This window comes from Ambystoma mexicanum, chromosome 7p (assembly GCF_040938575.1).
Source record: "Ambystoma mexicanum isolate Mex_15411 chromosome 7p, UKY_AmexF1_1, whole genome shotgun sequence".
NCBI classification, from domain to species: Eukaryota; Metazoa; Chordata; class Amphibia; order Caudata; family Ambystomatidae; genus Ambystoma; species Ambystoma mexicanum.
The window spans coordinates 946,471,994-946,490,148 of NC_090939.1; the positions used below are offsets into that span (position 1 = coordinate 946,471,994).

Sequence of the window (18,155 nt, forward strand, 5' to 3'; positions counted from 1 at the left end):
CCTACCTAACCTCCTTTAACACCTGCCTTTCCTCAGCCAACTTCCCCTCTGCTTTCAAGCATGCCACTATCATTCAGATTCTGAAGAAACCTTCTGCTGATCCCCTGCTCACCTCTAACTTCCGTTTTTATCTCTTCTCCCATTCCTCTCTAAACGTCTTGAGCGCCTTGCCTACTCGCAGCTCTCAACCTTTGTCACTAATCTCTCTCTCTTTCCCCCTTCTCAATCTGGCTTTCGCCCCAAACACTCTCCTGAAACTGGCCTCACTTAAATCCTTAACACCCTCCTCTCTGCTCGTCACGCTAAGCGATCCTCTGTCCTTTATTCTTCTTGATCTCTCTGCTGCCTTCGACACTGTTGATCAGCCCCTTCTTCTCAACACCCTCTCCTCCTTTGGTTCAAATATTCTGTACTCAACTGGCTATCCTCTTACCTCTCCTCCCGCTCTTTTACTGTTTCCTGGGGAGGCCGCTCTTCTGCCACCCTCTCGAATACGGAGTTCGCCAAGGCTCAGTGCTTGGTCCTTTCCTATTCTCTCTTTACACCTCCCTCCTTGCCCCTGTTATCTCCTCATTTGGCATTTCTCACCATTTCTATGCTGATGACACGCAGGCCTTTCTTTCCTTTTCTGCCTTCTCTCCTGATCTCCACCTTAAACTTTCCTCCTGTCTTACTGCTATTAAAAACTGGATGTCTTCTCGCTTTCTTTCCCTTAACTCTGACGAAACTGAAGTAGTTTTCTTCCCTCCCTGTCCTCCTTTCCCACTCCCTGTCCTCCTTTCCCCCTCCCTGTCCTCCTTCCCCCCTCCCTGTCCTCCTTTCCCCCCTCCCTGTCCTCCTTTCCCCCCTCCCTGTCCTCCTTTCCCCCCTCCCTGTCCTCCTTTCCCCCCTCCCTGTCCTCCTTTCCCCCCTCCCTGTCCTCCTTTCCCCCCTCCCTGTCCTCCTTTCCCCCCTCCCTGTCCTCCTTTCCCCCCTCCCTGTCCTCCTTTCCCCCCTCCCTGTCCTCCTTTCCCCCCTCCCTGTCCTCCTTTCCCCCCTCCCTGTCCTCCTTTCCCCCCTCCCTGTCCTCCTTTCCCCCCTCCCTGTCCTCCTTTCCCCCCTCCCTGTCCTCCTTTCCCCCCTCCCTGTCCTCCTTTCCCCCCTCCCTGTCCTCCTTTCCCCCCTCCCTGTCCTCCTTTCCCCCCTCCCTGTCCTCCTTTCCCCCCTCCCTGTCCTCCTTTCCCCCCTCCCTGTCCTCCTTTCCCCCCTCCCTGTCCTCCTTTCCCCCCTCCCTGTCCTCCTTTCCCCCCTCCCTGTCCTCCTTTCCCCCCCTCCCTGTCCTCCTTTCCCCCCCTCCCTGTCCTCCTTTCCCCCCCTCCCTGTCCTCCTTTCCCCCCCTCCCTGTCCTCCTTTCCCCCCCTCCCTGTCCTCCTTTCCCCCCCTCCCTGTCCTCCTTTCCCCCTCCCTGTCCTCCTTTCCCCCCTCCCTGTCCTCGTCCTCCTTTCCCCCTCCCTCGCAACTTAGGCTTTCGACTCTTCTCTCACTTTTTCCCATCGCATCTCTCACCTGTCGCTACCACCTCTATAATATTTGCTTACAGTCCATGCTACTAAACTTTTAATCTCCTCCCTTATCACTCTGCCATCCGTACCCTCTGTCTCCTCTCCCCACGTGATGCCATCTCTGCTTCCCTATCCTCCATTGGTTGGCTCCCATTTCACTCAACTTAAATTTCATTTTCCCTGCCTAGTCTTTAAATCTCTCCGCGGTCTTGCTCCCCTTATCTCTTCCCTTCTCTTTCTACGCTCCCTCTCGTTCCCTTCGTTCCGCTAACCACTTCCTCCTCACTGTTCCTCCCTCCCCTTGTGCCTCCTCCCGTTTCTGATCCTTCTAACTCCTGGCCCCCATCCACTGGAACTCCTTACCTCTCGCAATCCGCTCTATTCCTACCTTTCCTCTTTCCGCACGTCTCTTAAGTCTCTCCTCCATTCCCCGCCATGATCCCCTCCCCCTTTTCTTGCTCCTCTTCCCTCCTTAAGCCTCTCCCTCCACCCTTCATTTGCCCCATCCCCACCTCTTCCTTTCCGTCCTCTCACCTCCCTCCATCTCTCTTCCACATAGAGCTATTCCACTTCTCTCCCCTTCCTTCTATCTAATTGCTCTACATACTGTTTTGTTTGCTTCCATTGTTACTGTTAATATTATGTTAATTGTATCCTGTTATATGTGCAGCGCTTTGGTCTAAAGTGCTATATAAGCCTAATAAATACAAATACAATACTAATATTCAACCTAGGATTCTCTCTCGACAAGAAAAAATCCAGTCTAACCCCAGCCAAGTCAATTTCTGGGGTCTCTAATTCGAACAGAAGGCGGGCTCGCCTTTCCCTCCAACGAAAGGGTCCAAAACATGCTGTTCCAGATCCCTCACTATGTAGCCAGCCATCATGTGACTGATGGAATTATGGCTTCCTTCGCCTGCCTAGTTCCTCACTCGTCTGCGCATGCGCCCCATGCAAGAGTGGCTCTCGAGCCAATGGTGTCCGGCCAGTGGGACGATCTAGTGGTTGTCTGGGCAGCCATTGTGCAGTCTCTGCAGTGGTGGTCAAGGGAAATTCTTCTGCAAGGCAAGACCTTCAGCACCCCCGCATTTGGAAGTGGGAACTTAAACACATGTTCCTCCTCCTCACATGTTCCAGGGTAACTCCATCTTCTGCAAGACGTACTCAGCAGACACTTCCCCCTACCCGTAGAGCACGAGTGGCAGCTACGGGAGGAAATTTTACTCGGCGTCTTCACAGAATGGGTTTTCCCAGAGATCGACTTATTTGCCACACTGGAGATCGCCCAATGCCCAGAATACGCCTCCAGGTACCCACAGAACCGCTCTAAGGGAAACGTTCTTTGGATAACGTGGTCTGGGAGATTTGTCTACGTTTTTCCCCTGCCCAACAGAATAATGCACAAGATGCACCAGGGACCAGTTGCGATAATCCTGGTGGACTGCCAACCTTGGTACTCCCATCTCATGGCAATGGCAGTCTCTCCTCCCAGGAAGCTGCTGTGCCCGTGCAACACGCTTTGTCAAGATCGGGAGAGATGATTCATCCAATGCCCTCAAACTCTCAACTTGCCAGCCTGGCTCCTTAGTTTGGGCAACTTCTGCTCCCTCCAGAGATGCATGGACATACTCGGGGTGGCACAGAAACCTACCATCGGATACTGCTACTCCAGCAAATGGAAACACTATCTGGTGTAATGTCAAGGGCATCAATCCTAGTCATTGCTCACCTAAAGATATCGTCCTTTACCTAACTCGCATGTTAGATTCAGGACTGGTTTTCAATTCTCTTAAAGTCCACTTAGCTGGGCTTTCGGCGTACACCACATCCCAGAGCAAGGTTTCATGGTGGACAATTCCTGTAATCGAAGCCTTTATGGAAGGGGGAAAGACTTCATCCCCCGATCTCCAACCCAGCTCCCTTGTGGGACCTGGACATTGTTCTTACCAGACTAATGGGGCCTCCCTTTGAACCAATGCACAAGGCTAGCCTTAAAGCACTCGCCTACAAGGCCGCCTTCCTGGTGGCGATCACTTCTATAAGGAGTTGGTGAACTGCAGGCCCTTTCAGTTCAGGACCCATTCGTCATGATTCACAAAGACTAGGTGGTTTTGCGCATACACCCTCGCTTTGAGCCCAAATTTCTCTCAAAGTTCCATGTAAACCAGTCCTTAGAACTACCCACCTTTTTCCAGAACCCCACTAACATGGTGTAGAGAAGCCTCCACACACTGGATGTAAGGAGAGCAGTTATCTACTATCTGGAAAAGACAAAGCCACTAAGAAAAACAAACCAGTTATTAGTTTCACCTGTAGCTGGTAGAGAAGGGGGACCCTGTCTCTAATCGGCTATTTCCTTTTGGATCGTAAACTGCATCACACTGTTACACTCTTGCCAAGAAAGATCTACTCTTCACGCCTAGAGCACACTACTCGGGGCACAGGTGCTACCATAGCATTTATTACAAATGTTCCTCTAGATTCCATTTGCAAAGCAGCAACCTGTTCTGTACACACCTTCACACAATACTACTGCCTGGATACACACTCTAGGTCTGACTCTCCGGTGGGACAAGTGGTGCTAAGACTTCTCTTTTCTACTGTTCGTTCACACATCCTGCCACCATCTCTGGGTACTGCTCGCTAGTCTATGCACAGCATGTGATTCTAGGCAGACTTGCAAACATTAGAAGACATGCCTTTGGTGGTGGTGGTGGTCGGGGTGGGAGGAGGAGGAGGAGGATGAGGAATGGTGGTGGGGATGAGGAATGGTGGTGGGGATGAGGAATGGTGGTGGGGGGGTGAGGAGGAGGAGGAGGAGGAGGAGGAGGAGGAGGAGGAGGACCAGAGGACCAGTTGCAGAAGTGCTAACAGTGACCACGTGGTAGGAGAGTGGTCATCTGTCAGTACAATAAGTGCAGGACTGAGACAACACAGGCCAGCGGGTGCCCAAAGACCGGTGCTGGGGAGGGCGGAGGCTGAAGGCGATTGGACCGAAGCCCAGGACCCACCCAGTACACATGGGTCCAGGCTATCTATCTCAGTGACTGTGGGGTTTAGCACAGGAGTGGGGGGAGGGGAGCAGGAGGAGAAGAGGAACGTGTTGAGGAGATCTGGCTCAAGACTGAGAGGAAGAGGGAGGCTGTTCCAGGGGAGGGAGCCAGCCGAGGAAAGAGATCAGCCACCCGCTTGCTTTTTAGAGGATCGCTTGACAAGCAGAGAGTTGGAGCCAGAGGATCAGCAAGATCTATAGGGAGAGTATTTGGTGAGAGCAAGTTGTAGATAGTGTGGTCCCAGGCCCCAGAGAGCATAATGGATAATGCAGAGGCATTTGAATTTTATCCTTGCAGTGACCCGGAGCCCAGTGGAGAGATTTTAGGGCTAGAGAGAGATACGGTCCCTGGACTTGAGGCCAAGGATAAATCTTCCAGCCCTATTCTGGATCCGCCCCAGCTAATCCAGAATAGGGCTGCAAGACTTCTCCTTGGCCTAAAGTGCAGAGACTGTATCTTTCCAGCCCTAAAATCTCTCCACTATATTGGACGATCACTCATTGGGTATCTGAAGTGTTTGTACCTGTTAACCACCTTTCTCTTTTCTCAAGAGTAAAGCCTGGTTTACCCTGCAACAATACGAATTAAAAAGCCTGGTGAAATGTAATGTCCTTGGTGAAGGAAGACCTGCCTACAGACCTTCACAGGCATTGGGAAAATCTCCCTAACACTGTCTGTTTTTAATGTTGGTTTCTCCTTTTTTTTCTTTTCCCCAGACATGTCTCCTTTGTAGATTGCCCAGGCCACGACATCTTGATGGCCACTATGTTGAACGGTGCAGCAGTAATGGATGCAGCACTCTTATTAATAGGTACAGATTCTTTTGCTTGGGTGCTTTCTGTGGGAATGTATTAATTTTGATTTTACTTTTGTAAGGTCTAGTTATTGCCTTGGTAGATTGTCTCATGTGGGGTGGGGATAAGGCATGCTGTACCTCCTTGATGTCTAATGTTACTTCCAAATAGAAGCCTCAGCCATAAATCTTTTGATGAATTGCATTCTCCACTACTGTTTACTCTTCTTCACACAGAGCTAATTGTTCACGTCTTTGCTTCCTCTGTCTACAAATAAGCCCTTAGCTTTATTCTTACTTTGTGTATGCACACACGCCTTCCATGTACCCCACATACAAACCCTGACACACAGAATTACAGTGATTAAAATATTCATATTTAATATTTGCATTTTGAGATTTATAGGACCATACATATGACATACCCACACTTCTTACACCTCTGCTTTCCACTTCAGCCCTTCACACAACTGTATCGCATAATGTCAGGAGTAATCTTGTGAGATCTGTTCAACCCGAACGTCAACCCCTTGAACTTGGCATGCATGCTATTCCATTTGTGTTTTTAGGGCAGCCATTGCACACTTCTCCAGAGGTCAGTGGGGTGACAAAAATACAGTATAACTATTGGTTCAAATAAATGCATGTCCACACAAGTAATTTATCTACTGTTGTAGGCAAGAAAGTTTATGTACACTTTACAAACCAAGATGACGGCTCAAAGGTTTAGAATTAATCTTAAACCTCTGGCAATTCCTCTGGGGCAACCGTCCAGACAATCGTTCTTCACCTGCCAAATGATTACAGAAAAGGGAAAGACCATTTGCAAATCAGGCTTTGTCTCATCCCTAAAGGGGCAGTCGAGCACAAACTGCTGAGTCGCATTCCTTCTGCACAAGGCCACACACATCCAAAAACCTGTGTTAGGGAAAATTCTCAATAATTTGCGAATTCCCTTCTACCTTAGAGACCCCCAGCTCTTTTGCTGGACTGGAGGACTTTTAATTTTTATCCTGGGGAAAGTGAGACCTTTTTCCCACTCTCGTATTTTTCTGTTATTTCAACACTGTTTCTTTTGGTTTTGGAGTCTGATGAACTCCATAGGCATCATCCTTTTACATTGGGACACACTGCACCTTCAGTGCAGTGTTAGGGGAATCCTTTGGATTTTTGCAAAGGTTTAAATACCTTCTCTTGGATCACTGCTCTTGAAAACAGTAGTTAAGTGAAATTGACTTTGCTTACATTTGTAACTTTCTAGACCCAACACACACAATCTTAACAATCTGGTGCTGGAGGGGTTACTTGGAATACCCTTTTGTCTAGTTTCTCATGTAACATTTTTATGTTAACCTTTCTACAATTAATGGTTGGTGGAAGTGGTTTACTTTTTACTACCTGTTAAGATTTTCATAGAAATGTTAACTGTTCCTGACCTGCATCAATCCCAGAACATTTTGCTTTATTAGTGGTTTTTTTCCCTCAATTTTTTTTGACTCTCCAGTGTCTTTAAGGTTAACCTCTTTAACAACTTTTTGGCAATAAGTGCCTGTTGCTGGATTGCCCTAGGGGCTCCCCTTTAAACTTTCTCTGGCTAACCCGGAGTGAACTACAGTTCCCAAGGGTAGACAGGATCTTTTGATTCCTTTTACATTTTATTCTTTGAAGCCAGCACAACCCTCCTTATGTGGGGTGCTGGGGAGATGGTGAATCCCCTTTCACATTTCCACCATGGCCATCGGGTAAGCGCTGCGCCCCCGGCTGCCCATGCGTTCCAATTTCCCCATAATTTCACCCTAGTGCGGCCCGTGATGTCTGCGAGGCTCCTTTCCCAACTTTCCCCTAGAGTCCCTCCTCCCGCACCCACCCCCCAACTCCCATTGACTAACCCCTCCTTATGCAGGACTTGACCTGGGCAGCCCTCTGCCCAGCAGCTCCTGCGGCTAAGGGCCTGAGGCAAAGGGCGGCTTCTACATTGGCTGCTCCAAGATGTGTCTGCAGGTGTCTGCAGGTGTCGCCAGCAGACACCAACAAAACTGTGAGTGTGGCATGGGTGGTGTGTAGAGCAATTACTCTACCCCAGATAGCCCCTGTCACTCTGCCTTACCTTCCATAGCATAGACTGCCATAGACTTGGACAATACATACTTGGGAAGACGTGTGACCACTGTGAATGGATTGTAAATGTTGCCTTGTGATGCATATTAACCTACTTGCCAATTTTAGCTAGCGCCACACCTGTAGGGAGCTGAACTCTAGCGTGCGTCGCATCTAGATAGAAATGTGATTGTTAGCATGTACCACACTCCGGATTCTTAACCTTAGCGTGCGTCGCATCTAGATAGAAATGTGATTGTTAGCATGTACCACGCTCCGGATTCTTAACCTTAGCTTGCGTCACATCTAGATAGAAATGTGATTGTTAGCATGTACCAAACTCAGGATCCTTTTTTTTTATTAACACACTTTATTGGCATTTCGTTATAACAGTTCCCAAACTCCCACACCCTCCCTCCCCATTCCCCAAACTCCCTCCCCTCCCCCCCAAATGTCAAAACTCAACCATCTGTCCTCATTCCCCCTCCAGATCCCCACCATCCCATATAAGGCATCGTTTTTCCTCCTTCCACCAGGCACAGCAGTCGAGCACCAGACTCTCATAGTCTCGTGAGATCAAGAGCAATCCATCTTGCATCTCTATCCTCAAATTCCCCCCCTCATCGCAGCCCCTTCTCCGCACCCATTGGTTCATGGCAGGCGTAAGTCATTATCCTTTGCAAGATCATTCAACAGTTGGCACTAATGAACAGTTACCTCCCCCGCATGCCCCTCCACCCCCAAGTTCTGCAGCACCGTCACCTCTGCTAGACCCCATCTCCTTACATCCTTCCTCCATAGTTGGATTGCCGGACCCTGGGGGGATTTCCACGCAATCGCCAATCAGCGTTTTGCCAAGATTAGTAAAAAGCGACCCATTCTATTCCGTAACCTGTTACGCTCCGCCCCCCACCGGCAGGCTTCCCCACACACAAATCTCTGGTCGTCGCTCCAAACTGGTTCCCAATAACTCATTTGTGCCTTTAAGCACCTCCTCCCAGTACCCCACGATTGCCTCACACTCCCACACCATATGCCAAAACCCCGCCTCCTCCGCCCAACACCTAAGGCACTCCCCCGAGTGGTCCCCGCGCATTGCCTTGAGCGCCAATGGGGTAATATACACCCTATGTATGATATTAAATTGAACCAACTGGAAGCGTGCATTCTTCGAGGACATCCTTACCAACTCCCAAACCTTCTCCCATTCCTCACTTGATCGAGCGTCCCAAATCCGCCTCCCACTTCTCCACTTTCAACACCCTTCCCATCTCCCTCTCCCCAAGGGCCTTATAATTTTGGGTGATACGCCCTCGCCTCTCAGCTCGATCAATTAAGACTCGGAGCACCGGGTAGGGCTCCGGCTCCTCCGGGATCTCATCCCACAGCTCCGCTAACCGTCTAACCATGGCCCCACATGCTAGAAAAAACCCCTGCGGTAGATCACATTTTTCACACCACTCCTTGCAGGTAAGGAGCTTTCCACCCTCATCCAGAACAGGACTGCGAGACTTGTCCTTGGCCTCAAGCCCAGGGTCTGTATCTCTCCAGGACTGAAATCTCTACACTGGCTGCCAGTGGCTGCAAGGATTAAGTTCAAAAACCCTCTGCATTGTCCACAAGGCCTTCTGGGGCCTAAATACCTTCAACTCTCTTCCTAAATATCTTCCTTCCCGAGCCCTTCGCTCATCTGTCTCCAACTCACTCTGGGTCAGCCGCTTCTCGAAGCAGCGAGCTGGGGGTAGATCTCTCACCGCGGCAGGGGCCTCCCTCTGGAACAGCCTTCCTGCCTCCCTGAAACTTGAGGAGAACTATCTCCGGTTCCGGAAGCACCTCAAAACCTTCCTCTTTGCTTCTGCTTTCTCGCTCCCTCTCCCCTGCTAAATTCTTCACTGAAACTGCACTGAATCTGCTGGGCCACTCTCTCCGACCTCGGTCCTTGGCCCAGCCACTCTCCACTTGCACTGCCTCCCTGGCAACCCCTGCACTGCGGAACTGTCTCTGTATCCCTACAGCCCCCCCTCCCCAGCACTTGTCTGCACTTACCTTGCACTTGCCACCAGCTGGCCCTATTTCTTTTTTTTATTCTACTTACCCTGTACTGCACTGAACCACCCTCCCCCTCCCCTTCCCCTTTTCCCTCCCCCTCCCCCTACCCCTGCACTTGCGCGATCTAAATGACACCTGGCCTAGTAGGATTGTTGTCTGTCTTCCCCTTGTTCCCCCTCCCTGCCTCGTCGCGCCTTGAAACACTTGTGTATAGGCGCGTTACAAATGCCATATCTCATATATCAAAGAGGTCCCCCACCCTTACACATCCTTTCTTCCGCAGCCTCCGTATACCTAACCTCCCAATCGACTGCCGGAGTTCCCGGTCAGCTCCCCAAGGGAGGTCAGGTTCGTAGCGACCCTTAACCCCCGTTCCACCCCCATACTTCCTCCAGGTCTCCCTTACCGCCTCAAAAACCACTGATGTCCCCACATTACCCCATGGGCGCCACAAAAGCTCTGCCGGTCTGCAACCAACTTGTACTGACCCCGTCAGTGTGCCCAGGAGTTCTGCCTCCGGGTGATCCCATAGCAGTACCGATTGTAATTGCGCTGCCACAAAATTCCAAACTCTGGATTATTAACCTTAGCTTGCGCCGCATCTAGATAGAAATGTGATCGTTAGCAAGCGCCACACTCAGAATTCTTAACTTTAGCTTCGCATCTAGATAGAAATGTGAATGTTCAGCATGTACCGCACCTAGATGGAATCCCATAACAACAAGGACAGCAATGCCAACTAACCAACTAACAATTTCATCCCTCTGCATACACCTCTCAAACTCTAACCAAACACAACCACAAACCTAAAACACAGCAATCCGCACAAACTGCACAACACTGCAACAACAAAACAAACCACACATAGACCTGCACAACAGCACACGACGACTACCGACCGTAAAACACCCCAAGCCCATCCAACGGACCCACCGGGCTGAGGCTGCCAACAGCACATCACTGCTCTCTTGAATTTTTCCAGCTTATTCCCACTAATCCACCCCCCTTCCTCCCCTTTTTCAGAGCCGCCAGAGCGCCAGGGGACCACTCCGGTGGTAATAGTGTGCGGCACAAATATCCTTTAACATTAAAACAAACAATTATGTTGCAGGCACAAGCTTGCCTTCAATGGCTGGTGGCAGTGATAGCATTTATTAATTTGGTGCACCTTTACCTGTGGGCTGTGTTCAGAGCTGCAGTAAAGGCACCTAAAGGTGCTCATTTTACCAAAATGGCTGCAGTCGTCTTTTTTCATTTTAGTGTTTGACAATTCCCAGTGGGGTGCTGGCTGTCCTGATTGGACAACCAGACCACCCCTTGTTGTAAAATGCAGAAAGAGAAAGCAGAAGTTGTGCTGTATTTCCTGTTAAATATTGCGAACCTGGAAGCTGAAGACCAGCTGACCACTGGAACCGAAACCGAAGAGGATGATGGAAATGTTAGGAAGAATTCTCATAAATGTGCTAATTCCTTTTACCTTGGGGACCCCCAGCAACTTTGCTGGATTTTGAGGACTTGATTTTTTACCTGGAAAGACTGACCCTTTTTTCCCACTCATGTATTTTGAATGAGTGTTTTACTCTTGCGTTTTCTTTGGTTATGGAGTTTTAGACCACTCCATAGGCATCCTCTTCATGTGTCGCACAGCACCCTCAGTGCAGTGATGCAGGGAGACCTTTTCAGGCTTTCCCAAGGTTTAAATACCTTCTCTGTGATAAACTACCGTTTCCCAGAGAAAGTGAAATTGACTTTACTAGTCTTTTCCAATTCCTAGACCCAGCACACACAATCTTCCTATAGAGTGCTGGAGGGGCTACCTAGTATACCCTGCGTCTATAAACTCATGTAGCATTCAGATGCTACCCTTTTCTATCAATGGCTGGTGGCCGTGGTTTTAAAACTGCCATGATTTCTCCCGACTGCGAACACTGGTAGCTAAAAATGGTGGTAGACATGTTTTTCAAGATGGTGCCTTAAGCCCCTTTGTTTAAACGGGTCCCAGTCTTTTTTTTCGCGGTGTGTGCACAGCTAGCTGTGTTTAATTGGGGTGATGTGGAGTATGTGGCGGGTGTTGGTATGAGAACAGCTATACCGAATGTGTCATAGTATTGCTGTGTTCTAATTGAGTGGTGGTGTATAGGAGAGAGTAAGCATGGTAGTGCGATATAGTGGCTTTCAGTAAAGCGCTCGAGATTGAGCACTCATCTCACAATGTGGTTATTAAGCACACTTTCTAAATTGAACTAGACCATAGCTACGCGCACTTCTAGATTCAAACCTTTACACAGTGCGGTCATTAGACCCACTCTCTTAATGAACTGGAACACAGTTACGCTATTAGGTACACTCTTTAAATTGAATTAGATCGCAGGTACGCTATTGGGGACAATTCTAGATTCAACTTTGGCACAGTGAGGTTATTAGACACACTCAAATGTTGGGAATACCTTTTAAATTCAACTTTAACACAGACGCAGATGTGATTGTAAGACCTCCGTGTAACCTTGTACTGATCACATTCCCTCTTGAGATAAGCCTGGCTGCTCAGCTCGCTACCACAAACTGTAGTACAGACTTGTACCAAAGGTTGGTTTTTGCTTACACTTCTGGTGCTAATTGTATGATGTGGTGGTCCCAGAGGATACTGTATGCAATTCTGCTTAACAGCTGTATATTAGGAGAATTCTCAAATGTGCTAATTCCCTCCTCCTGATAGACCCCCAGCAGCTTTGCTGGATTTTGAGGACTTGATTTTTTTTTTTTAACCTGGAGAGAGAGACCCCCCAACTCTCGTATGTATTTTAATGTGATTTCTGAACTTTGTTTCTTTTGGTTATGGAGTCTGGCAAAATCCATAGGCATCATCTTTTACATTGTCACACAGCACCTTCAGTGCAGTGGCACAGGGAAGTCTTTCAGATTTCCCAAATGTTTAAATACCTTCTCTGGGATAAACTGTTTCCCAGAGCAGTAAAGTGAAATCGACTTTACTTACATTTGTAACTTTCTAGATCCAGCCCACACTATCTTACAATAGGGTGCTGGAGTGGTTACCTAGTATCCCCTTTGTCTAGCTTCTCATATAACATTTTTATGTTACCCTTTCCTCACTGAATGGCTGGTGGCAGTGGTTTCGTTTTTACTACTGTGGTGTGCATTTACTGCGGGCTGCGCTCACGGCTGCAGTAAAGCACCCAAGGGTGCCATTTTTGTCAAAATGGCCCCGGTCTTCTCTATATGACATTTCTTTGTGAAAAGGTCCTTCTTGAGATTGACTCTGCACGCCAAACCAGGTTTGGTCCCATTGTTCGCTTTGCCTTTGGCAGGATTCACGAGTGAAGCCCCCCTCTGGCTCCAGGGTGTCTGGGGTGGGCAGGAAGTGAGGGAGGTGCCTCAACTCGTTGCTTAGTCTCCTAGGAGACCCAAATGCACTCTGTAGTGATTGGCTGTCTGACTGTCCAGCAAGGACAGCAACCCTGCTGGGTGACTGACAGCTAGGCTGGAATGAATGGGAGAGAAATGAATAAAAGGCAAGTCTTTTGGCTTGGAAGGCATTCGGCCACTGGACAAAGGAATCTGAAGAAGAACTTGAAGGACATCTGCTGCAACTCCTGGACCGTTGGTTTGCCCAGTGAAGCCCTGCTGCTGTGCTGAAACTCCATATTCGTATCGACAGCGAACCCTGTAAGGACGACGTCTCCCCTTGAGTTGATGGGACCAATCAACTCCAAAGTAAGCCACCTGGACATCCATCTCAGAGCTGGTTGAATTTCCGGAGTTCCGGAGGAAACCGTATAGCCAAGGAGAGGAACACCAGATTGTGTTGCTTTTAAGCTGGCCTAGAGCTTCAGGAAGATCCTATGGACTCCCAGGAAACAGGACTGACCGAGTCTGAGCCCCCCTGAACAGAGTGTGGGACCCCAGAAGCAAGGAAAGTCCATCTCGACAGCCAGGATCTGCGGTGTTGCTATTTGCGGTAGACGCGAGAAGCTGAAACACTGAACAGCCACTGATTTGAAGATTGCCGGTTGCAAGCAGTGGTTGTCCCATTGCAGTGCAGGAGTCCCCAGAAGTCCCGCCCTCTTGGCCCCACGACTGAGGCCTAGTAACAGTGAGATATGTAGAGCTGCACAGGAACAGAAGTCATCTGCTGCCCTTTTTCTTCAATACAAAGGTACTGAACAAAGTCTGAGAGAACCTACCTCTTGCTGTAGAGTTGCTTGCATCTTCTACTACGCACAAGTCTAACTGCTTGTGGCCCTACATTTGATTCTTCTTTTCTTCAAAGACTTCTAAAACATTGTGCAAAGACTTTTTTTACTTACCAGAGGTGCTTCATCCTAAACAAGACTTTGCCCATTGACTTTGGCTTCACCTATTATACTGAATGACTGCTTAGGGGATCCAAAAGTATTTGCCTGATTAAGAATATTTGTGCTCTCTTGTTTGTTCTAATTACCTTTTCATTTTACTAACTTCTAAGTGTGTTCTAAATGCCAACAGTAAGGTATTAATGACCCCAGCACCCTAGCTATTGAAGTCACCTGAGGGTGTAGTTTGTGGCTGTGGGCCATCCCAAAAGGGTCTTTACTGATTTAGAAACTAAGTGTCTACAGTATTGAAGTGTATTTGTGTGCTACTATTATATTTTTCCCTTCTGAAGAAGGCCTATTCTAACTGACGGATAATTGTTTTATCAAGAAACCTTGTGTGTAAGAGTTTATTTGAATACTTGTCATTGTGAATCTGTGTTACTCCCCTACAGCTCAAATTGACCCCTTTTGAGATAAGCGTGTACAAGCTTATACCAAAGGTTGGGTTTCCTATTAACTGTGGTCAGGGTTGTTGTAGTGTTCCGAAAAGGTACTGCATACAATCGTGCCTAACAGCAGTCGACCACTGGACGAAGGAATCCGAAGAAGAACTTTGAAGAGACGCCTGCAGCACCTCCTGGACCATTGGTTTGCCTGGTGAAGACCTGCTGCAGTGCTGAAGCTCTGAATTCGACTCGACTAGAGAAGCCCTTCCAAGGATGACTCCTCCAAGGATGACTCCTCCAAGGATGACTCCTCCAGCCAATCACTCTTGGGTGAATTCCTGTAACCAAGGAGACTACGCACAGGGAGTTTCGGGCACCTCCCTTGCTTCCTGCCCTGCTAGACATTCTGGAGCCAGAGGTGGACTTCACTCATGAATCCCGCTCAAGACAAAACAAACAATGGGACCAAACCTGATTTGGCGTGCAGAGTAAATCCCAAGAAATGACCTTTCCAACAAGAAATGGCGAAAAAGAAGACGGCGCCATTTTGACCAAATGGGCACCCATGTTTGCTTTACTGCAGCTGCAATTGCAGCCCATTGTAGAAACGCACAATGCTAGGAAAAAGTAAATCCCTGCCACCAGCCATTAATTGTAGAAGGGTTAACCTAAAAATGTTACAAGAAAAACTAGAAAAAGGTGATACTAAACCTCTCCAGCACCCATTGGTAAAATAGTGTGTTTTGGGTCTATAAAGTTACAAAATGTAAGTAAAGTCAATTTGACTTCACTGCTCTTGGAAACAGTAGTTTCACCAAGAGCAGTTATTTTAAACTTTGGGAAATCGAAGAGACTTCCCTGTGCCACTCCACTGAAGGTGCTGTGTCACAATGTAAAGATGTTGCCTATGGAGTTTGTCAAACTCCAATGTCGAAAGAAACCGTCCAAATCACAGAAAAATACATGAGTGGGGAAAAAGGTCTCGCTCTCTCCAGGTTAGAAATTAAAGTCCTAAAGTCCAGCAAAAAGAGCCAGGGGTCTGTAAGGTAGAAGGGAATTCGCACATTTCTGAGAATTCTCCATAACATGCCCTTTTTTAAAAGAGCTTATTTAAAAATTGGTGTTTAAATAAATAAATGAATCTGAGTTAGACTAAACTCTAAAAGTAATCCAATGCAAGTCTCACCTGAGAAAAGCACAGCTAAAGAGACTGAGGTAGGTACCTGTTATGTTAGATTTTCATAGAAATTCTAAATCTTTTTGACCTGGGTCAACCCCAGAACTTTTTGCTTTTATACCTCAGTGATTGGGAACCTTTTTCCACACTCACAGAATCTTTTACTCTTTTTATGGGTGTCATTTTGTAGACGTTCCATAGTGCCTTTTTAAAGTTATCCTCTTTAACACATTTTTGGCAATGAGTGCCTGTTGTTGCTGGGTTGCCCTAGGAACGCCCCTTTCAACTTTCTCTGGCTAAAGTTGAGAGAACAGTTCCCAAGAATAGAAAGATCTTTGGATCCCTTTTACATTTTGTTTGATGAAACCAGCACACCCCACCTTATCTGGAGTGCTGGGGAGATTTAATGTATCCCACTTTCACACTAAAACTGGTGACAATTATGTTACAGGGACAAGCTTACCTTCAATGGCTGGTGGCAGTGATGCCTTGTATTCATTTGCTGAACCTTTACAGTGGGCTGTGATCACAGCTGCAGTAAAGGGACCTAAGGGTGCTCATTTTACCAAAATGGCCCCTTTATTCTTTTTTGCCGTTTTAGTTGACATTTCTTGTTACTTCCCCTGACATCCAAGGGAAATTCCTTTGTGCGATTATTTTTTTTTTTCTTTGGCGGGAGTCCCCTGGACTCGCCGCCCAGGCTCCAGTCTGTCTGTGAGAAGGAAGTGAGGGAGGAGTCCAAAACTCCCCAGCCCTTTGTCTTACTCCTTGCTTGAATGGGGACACATCCCAGTGTGGGGCTGGCTGTCCTGATTGGACAACCAGCCCGCCCCTTCTTGTAAAATGAGGGGAGAGAATGCAGAGGTTGTGCTGTAGTTCATGATAAATACTGCGAAGCTGGAAGCAGAAGAAAAGTCGACCACTGGAACTGAAACCAAAGAGGAAGATGAAGGAAATGCGTCTGAAACTATTTCCAGTGACCAGAGAGCCTGCTGTGTAACCGGAGCCTGCTGTAGCCCTTCCTTCCAATCGACCCGGGGACTCCGAAAACGACGACCCCAAGCCTGTCTCTGGGTTAGACGGTCCCACTAACCCAAGGGAAGTCGTCCCTTCCGGAGCTTCTGTCGAATTAAGAGTTTTAGCACAGCAGCAGTGCTTCACCAGGCAATTAAGAGGTCCAGGAGGATGCAGAAAGCTTCATTCACGGTTTCTTCGTCGGGTGTTTCGCCAGTGGTCGACTCTGCCTTTAGTCCCAAAACCCTCGCCTTTTTAAGCAGGTTTCTCCCATTCATGCACAGCCTAGGCTGTCACACAGCAGAGTGGCTATCCTGAAAGGACAGCCAATCGGGACTGGTTGCATTCAGGCACGCCTAGAGACAAAGGACAGGAGTTTCGGGAACCTCCCTCACATCCTGCCTTTCCAGACACACTGGAGCCAGAGGCGGGCTTCAGGGCTGAAGCCTGCCAAATGGAAAATGAACAAAGGGCCCAACCTGGCTCAGTGCACAGAGTAAAACCCAAGAAACGCCTCACAAACAGAAAATGCTGAAAAAAAGAAGACCGGGGCCATTTTGATAAAATGGTCACCCATGGGTGCTATACTGCAGCTGAGGATTCAGCCTGCGGTAGAAAAACACAATGGTAGGAAAACTAAACCACTGCCACCAATTTAAAGTAGGGAGGGTAACAAAAAATGTCACTTGAGTATGCGTGATACGTGGCTACTAGGTAACCCCCAACACTCCATATAAGATGGTGTGTGTGCTGGACCTACAAAGAGAAAAGGTAAGTAAAGTGATTTTCACTTTACAATTTTGGGAACTAGTTCACACAAGAAAAGGTAATTAGTCCTTATGAGAAATCTAAAGGATTTCTCTGTGACCTGCACTGGAGGTGCTCTGTGTCACCATACAAAAAGTAGATGCCTATTGAGTGTGTAAATTAAGTCAAAACACATGAGAGGGAGAAGAAGCTTACTCACCCCAGGGTAAAAATGTAAAGTCCTAACGTCCAGCAAAAGAGCTGGGCGTCTCCAAGGTTGAAGGGAATTAGCACAGAAATGAGAATTCCCCTTTAACGAGCACTAGCCACACCCCCCCCCAGCAGTGGTCTGTTAGGGAGAATTCTCAAAAATGTGCTAATTCCCTTCACCTTAGAGACCCCCAGCAACTTTTCTGGATTTTGAGGACTTGATTTGTTTACCTGGAAAGAGTGCGAGCCTTTTTTCCCACTTTCATGTATTTTGGTGTGTTTTACTCTTGTGTTCTTTGATTGTGGAGTTTTAAGATGACTCCATAGGCATCTGTTCATGTGTGTTACACAGCACCCTCAGTGCAGTGACATAGGGATGTCGGTTTAGACTTCCCAAAGGTTGAAATGCCTTCTCTAGGATAAACTACTGTTTCCCAGAGAATGTAAGGTTAAATTGACTAGACCCAGTACGCACTATCTTCCTATAGAGTGCAGGAGGGGGCTACCTAGTATCCCCTGTGTCTAGTAACTCCTGTAGCAGTCAGATGCTACCCTTCTATCGAAATGACTGGTGGCAGTGGTTTTACAACAAACTACCATGGTTTTTCCTGACCGCGAACACCGGTAGCTAAAAATCGCAGGAGCCATGTTTTTCAACATGGTGCATTAAGCCCCTTTGTTTAAACCGGTCACGGTCTTCTTTTTTCGCCATTTC

At 48.0% G+C, this 18,155-nt stretch overlaps 1 protein-coding gene across 1 annotated transcript in view; it reads left to right on the forward strand.

Moving 5' to 3' along the window:
• Positions 1 to 18,155, forward strand: part of EIF2S3 (eukaryotic translation initiation factor 2 subunit gamma) — a 339,722-nt gene that overhangs the window by 126,090 nt on the left and 195,477 nt on the right. Inside the window, exon 5 of the mRNA XM_069637284.1 lies at positions 5,311 to 5,405. Within this exon, the coding sequence (XP_069493385.1) occupies positions 5,311 to 5,405 (95 nt within the window). The remainder of the gene's footprint in view (positions 1 to 5,310; positions 5,406 to 18,155) is intronic.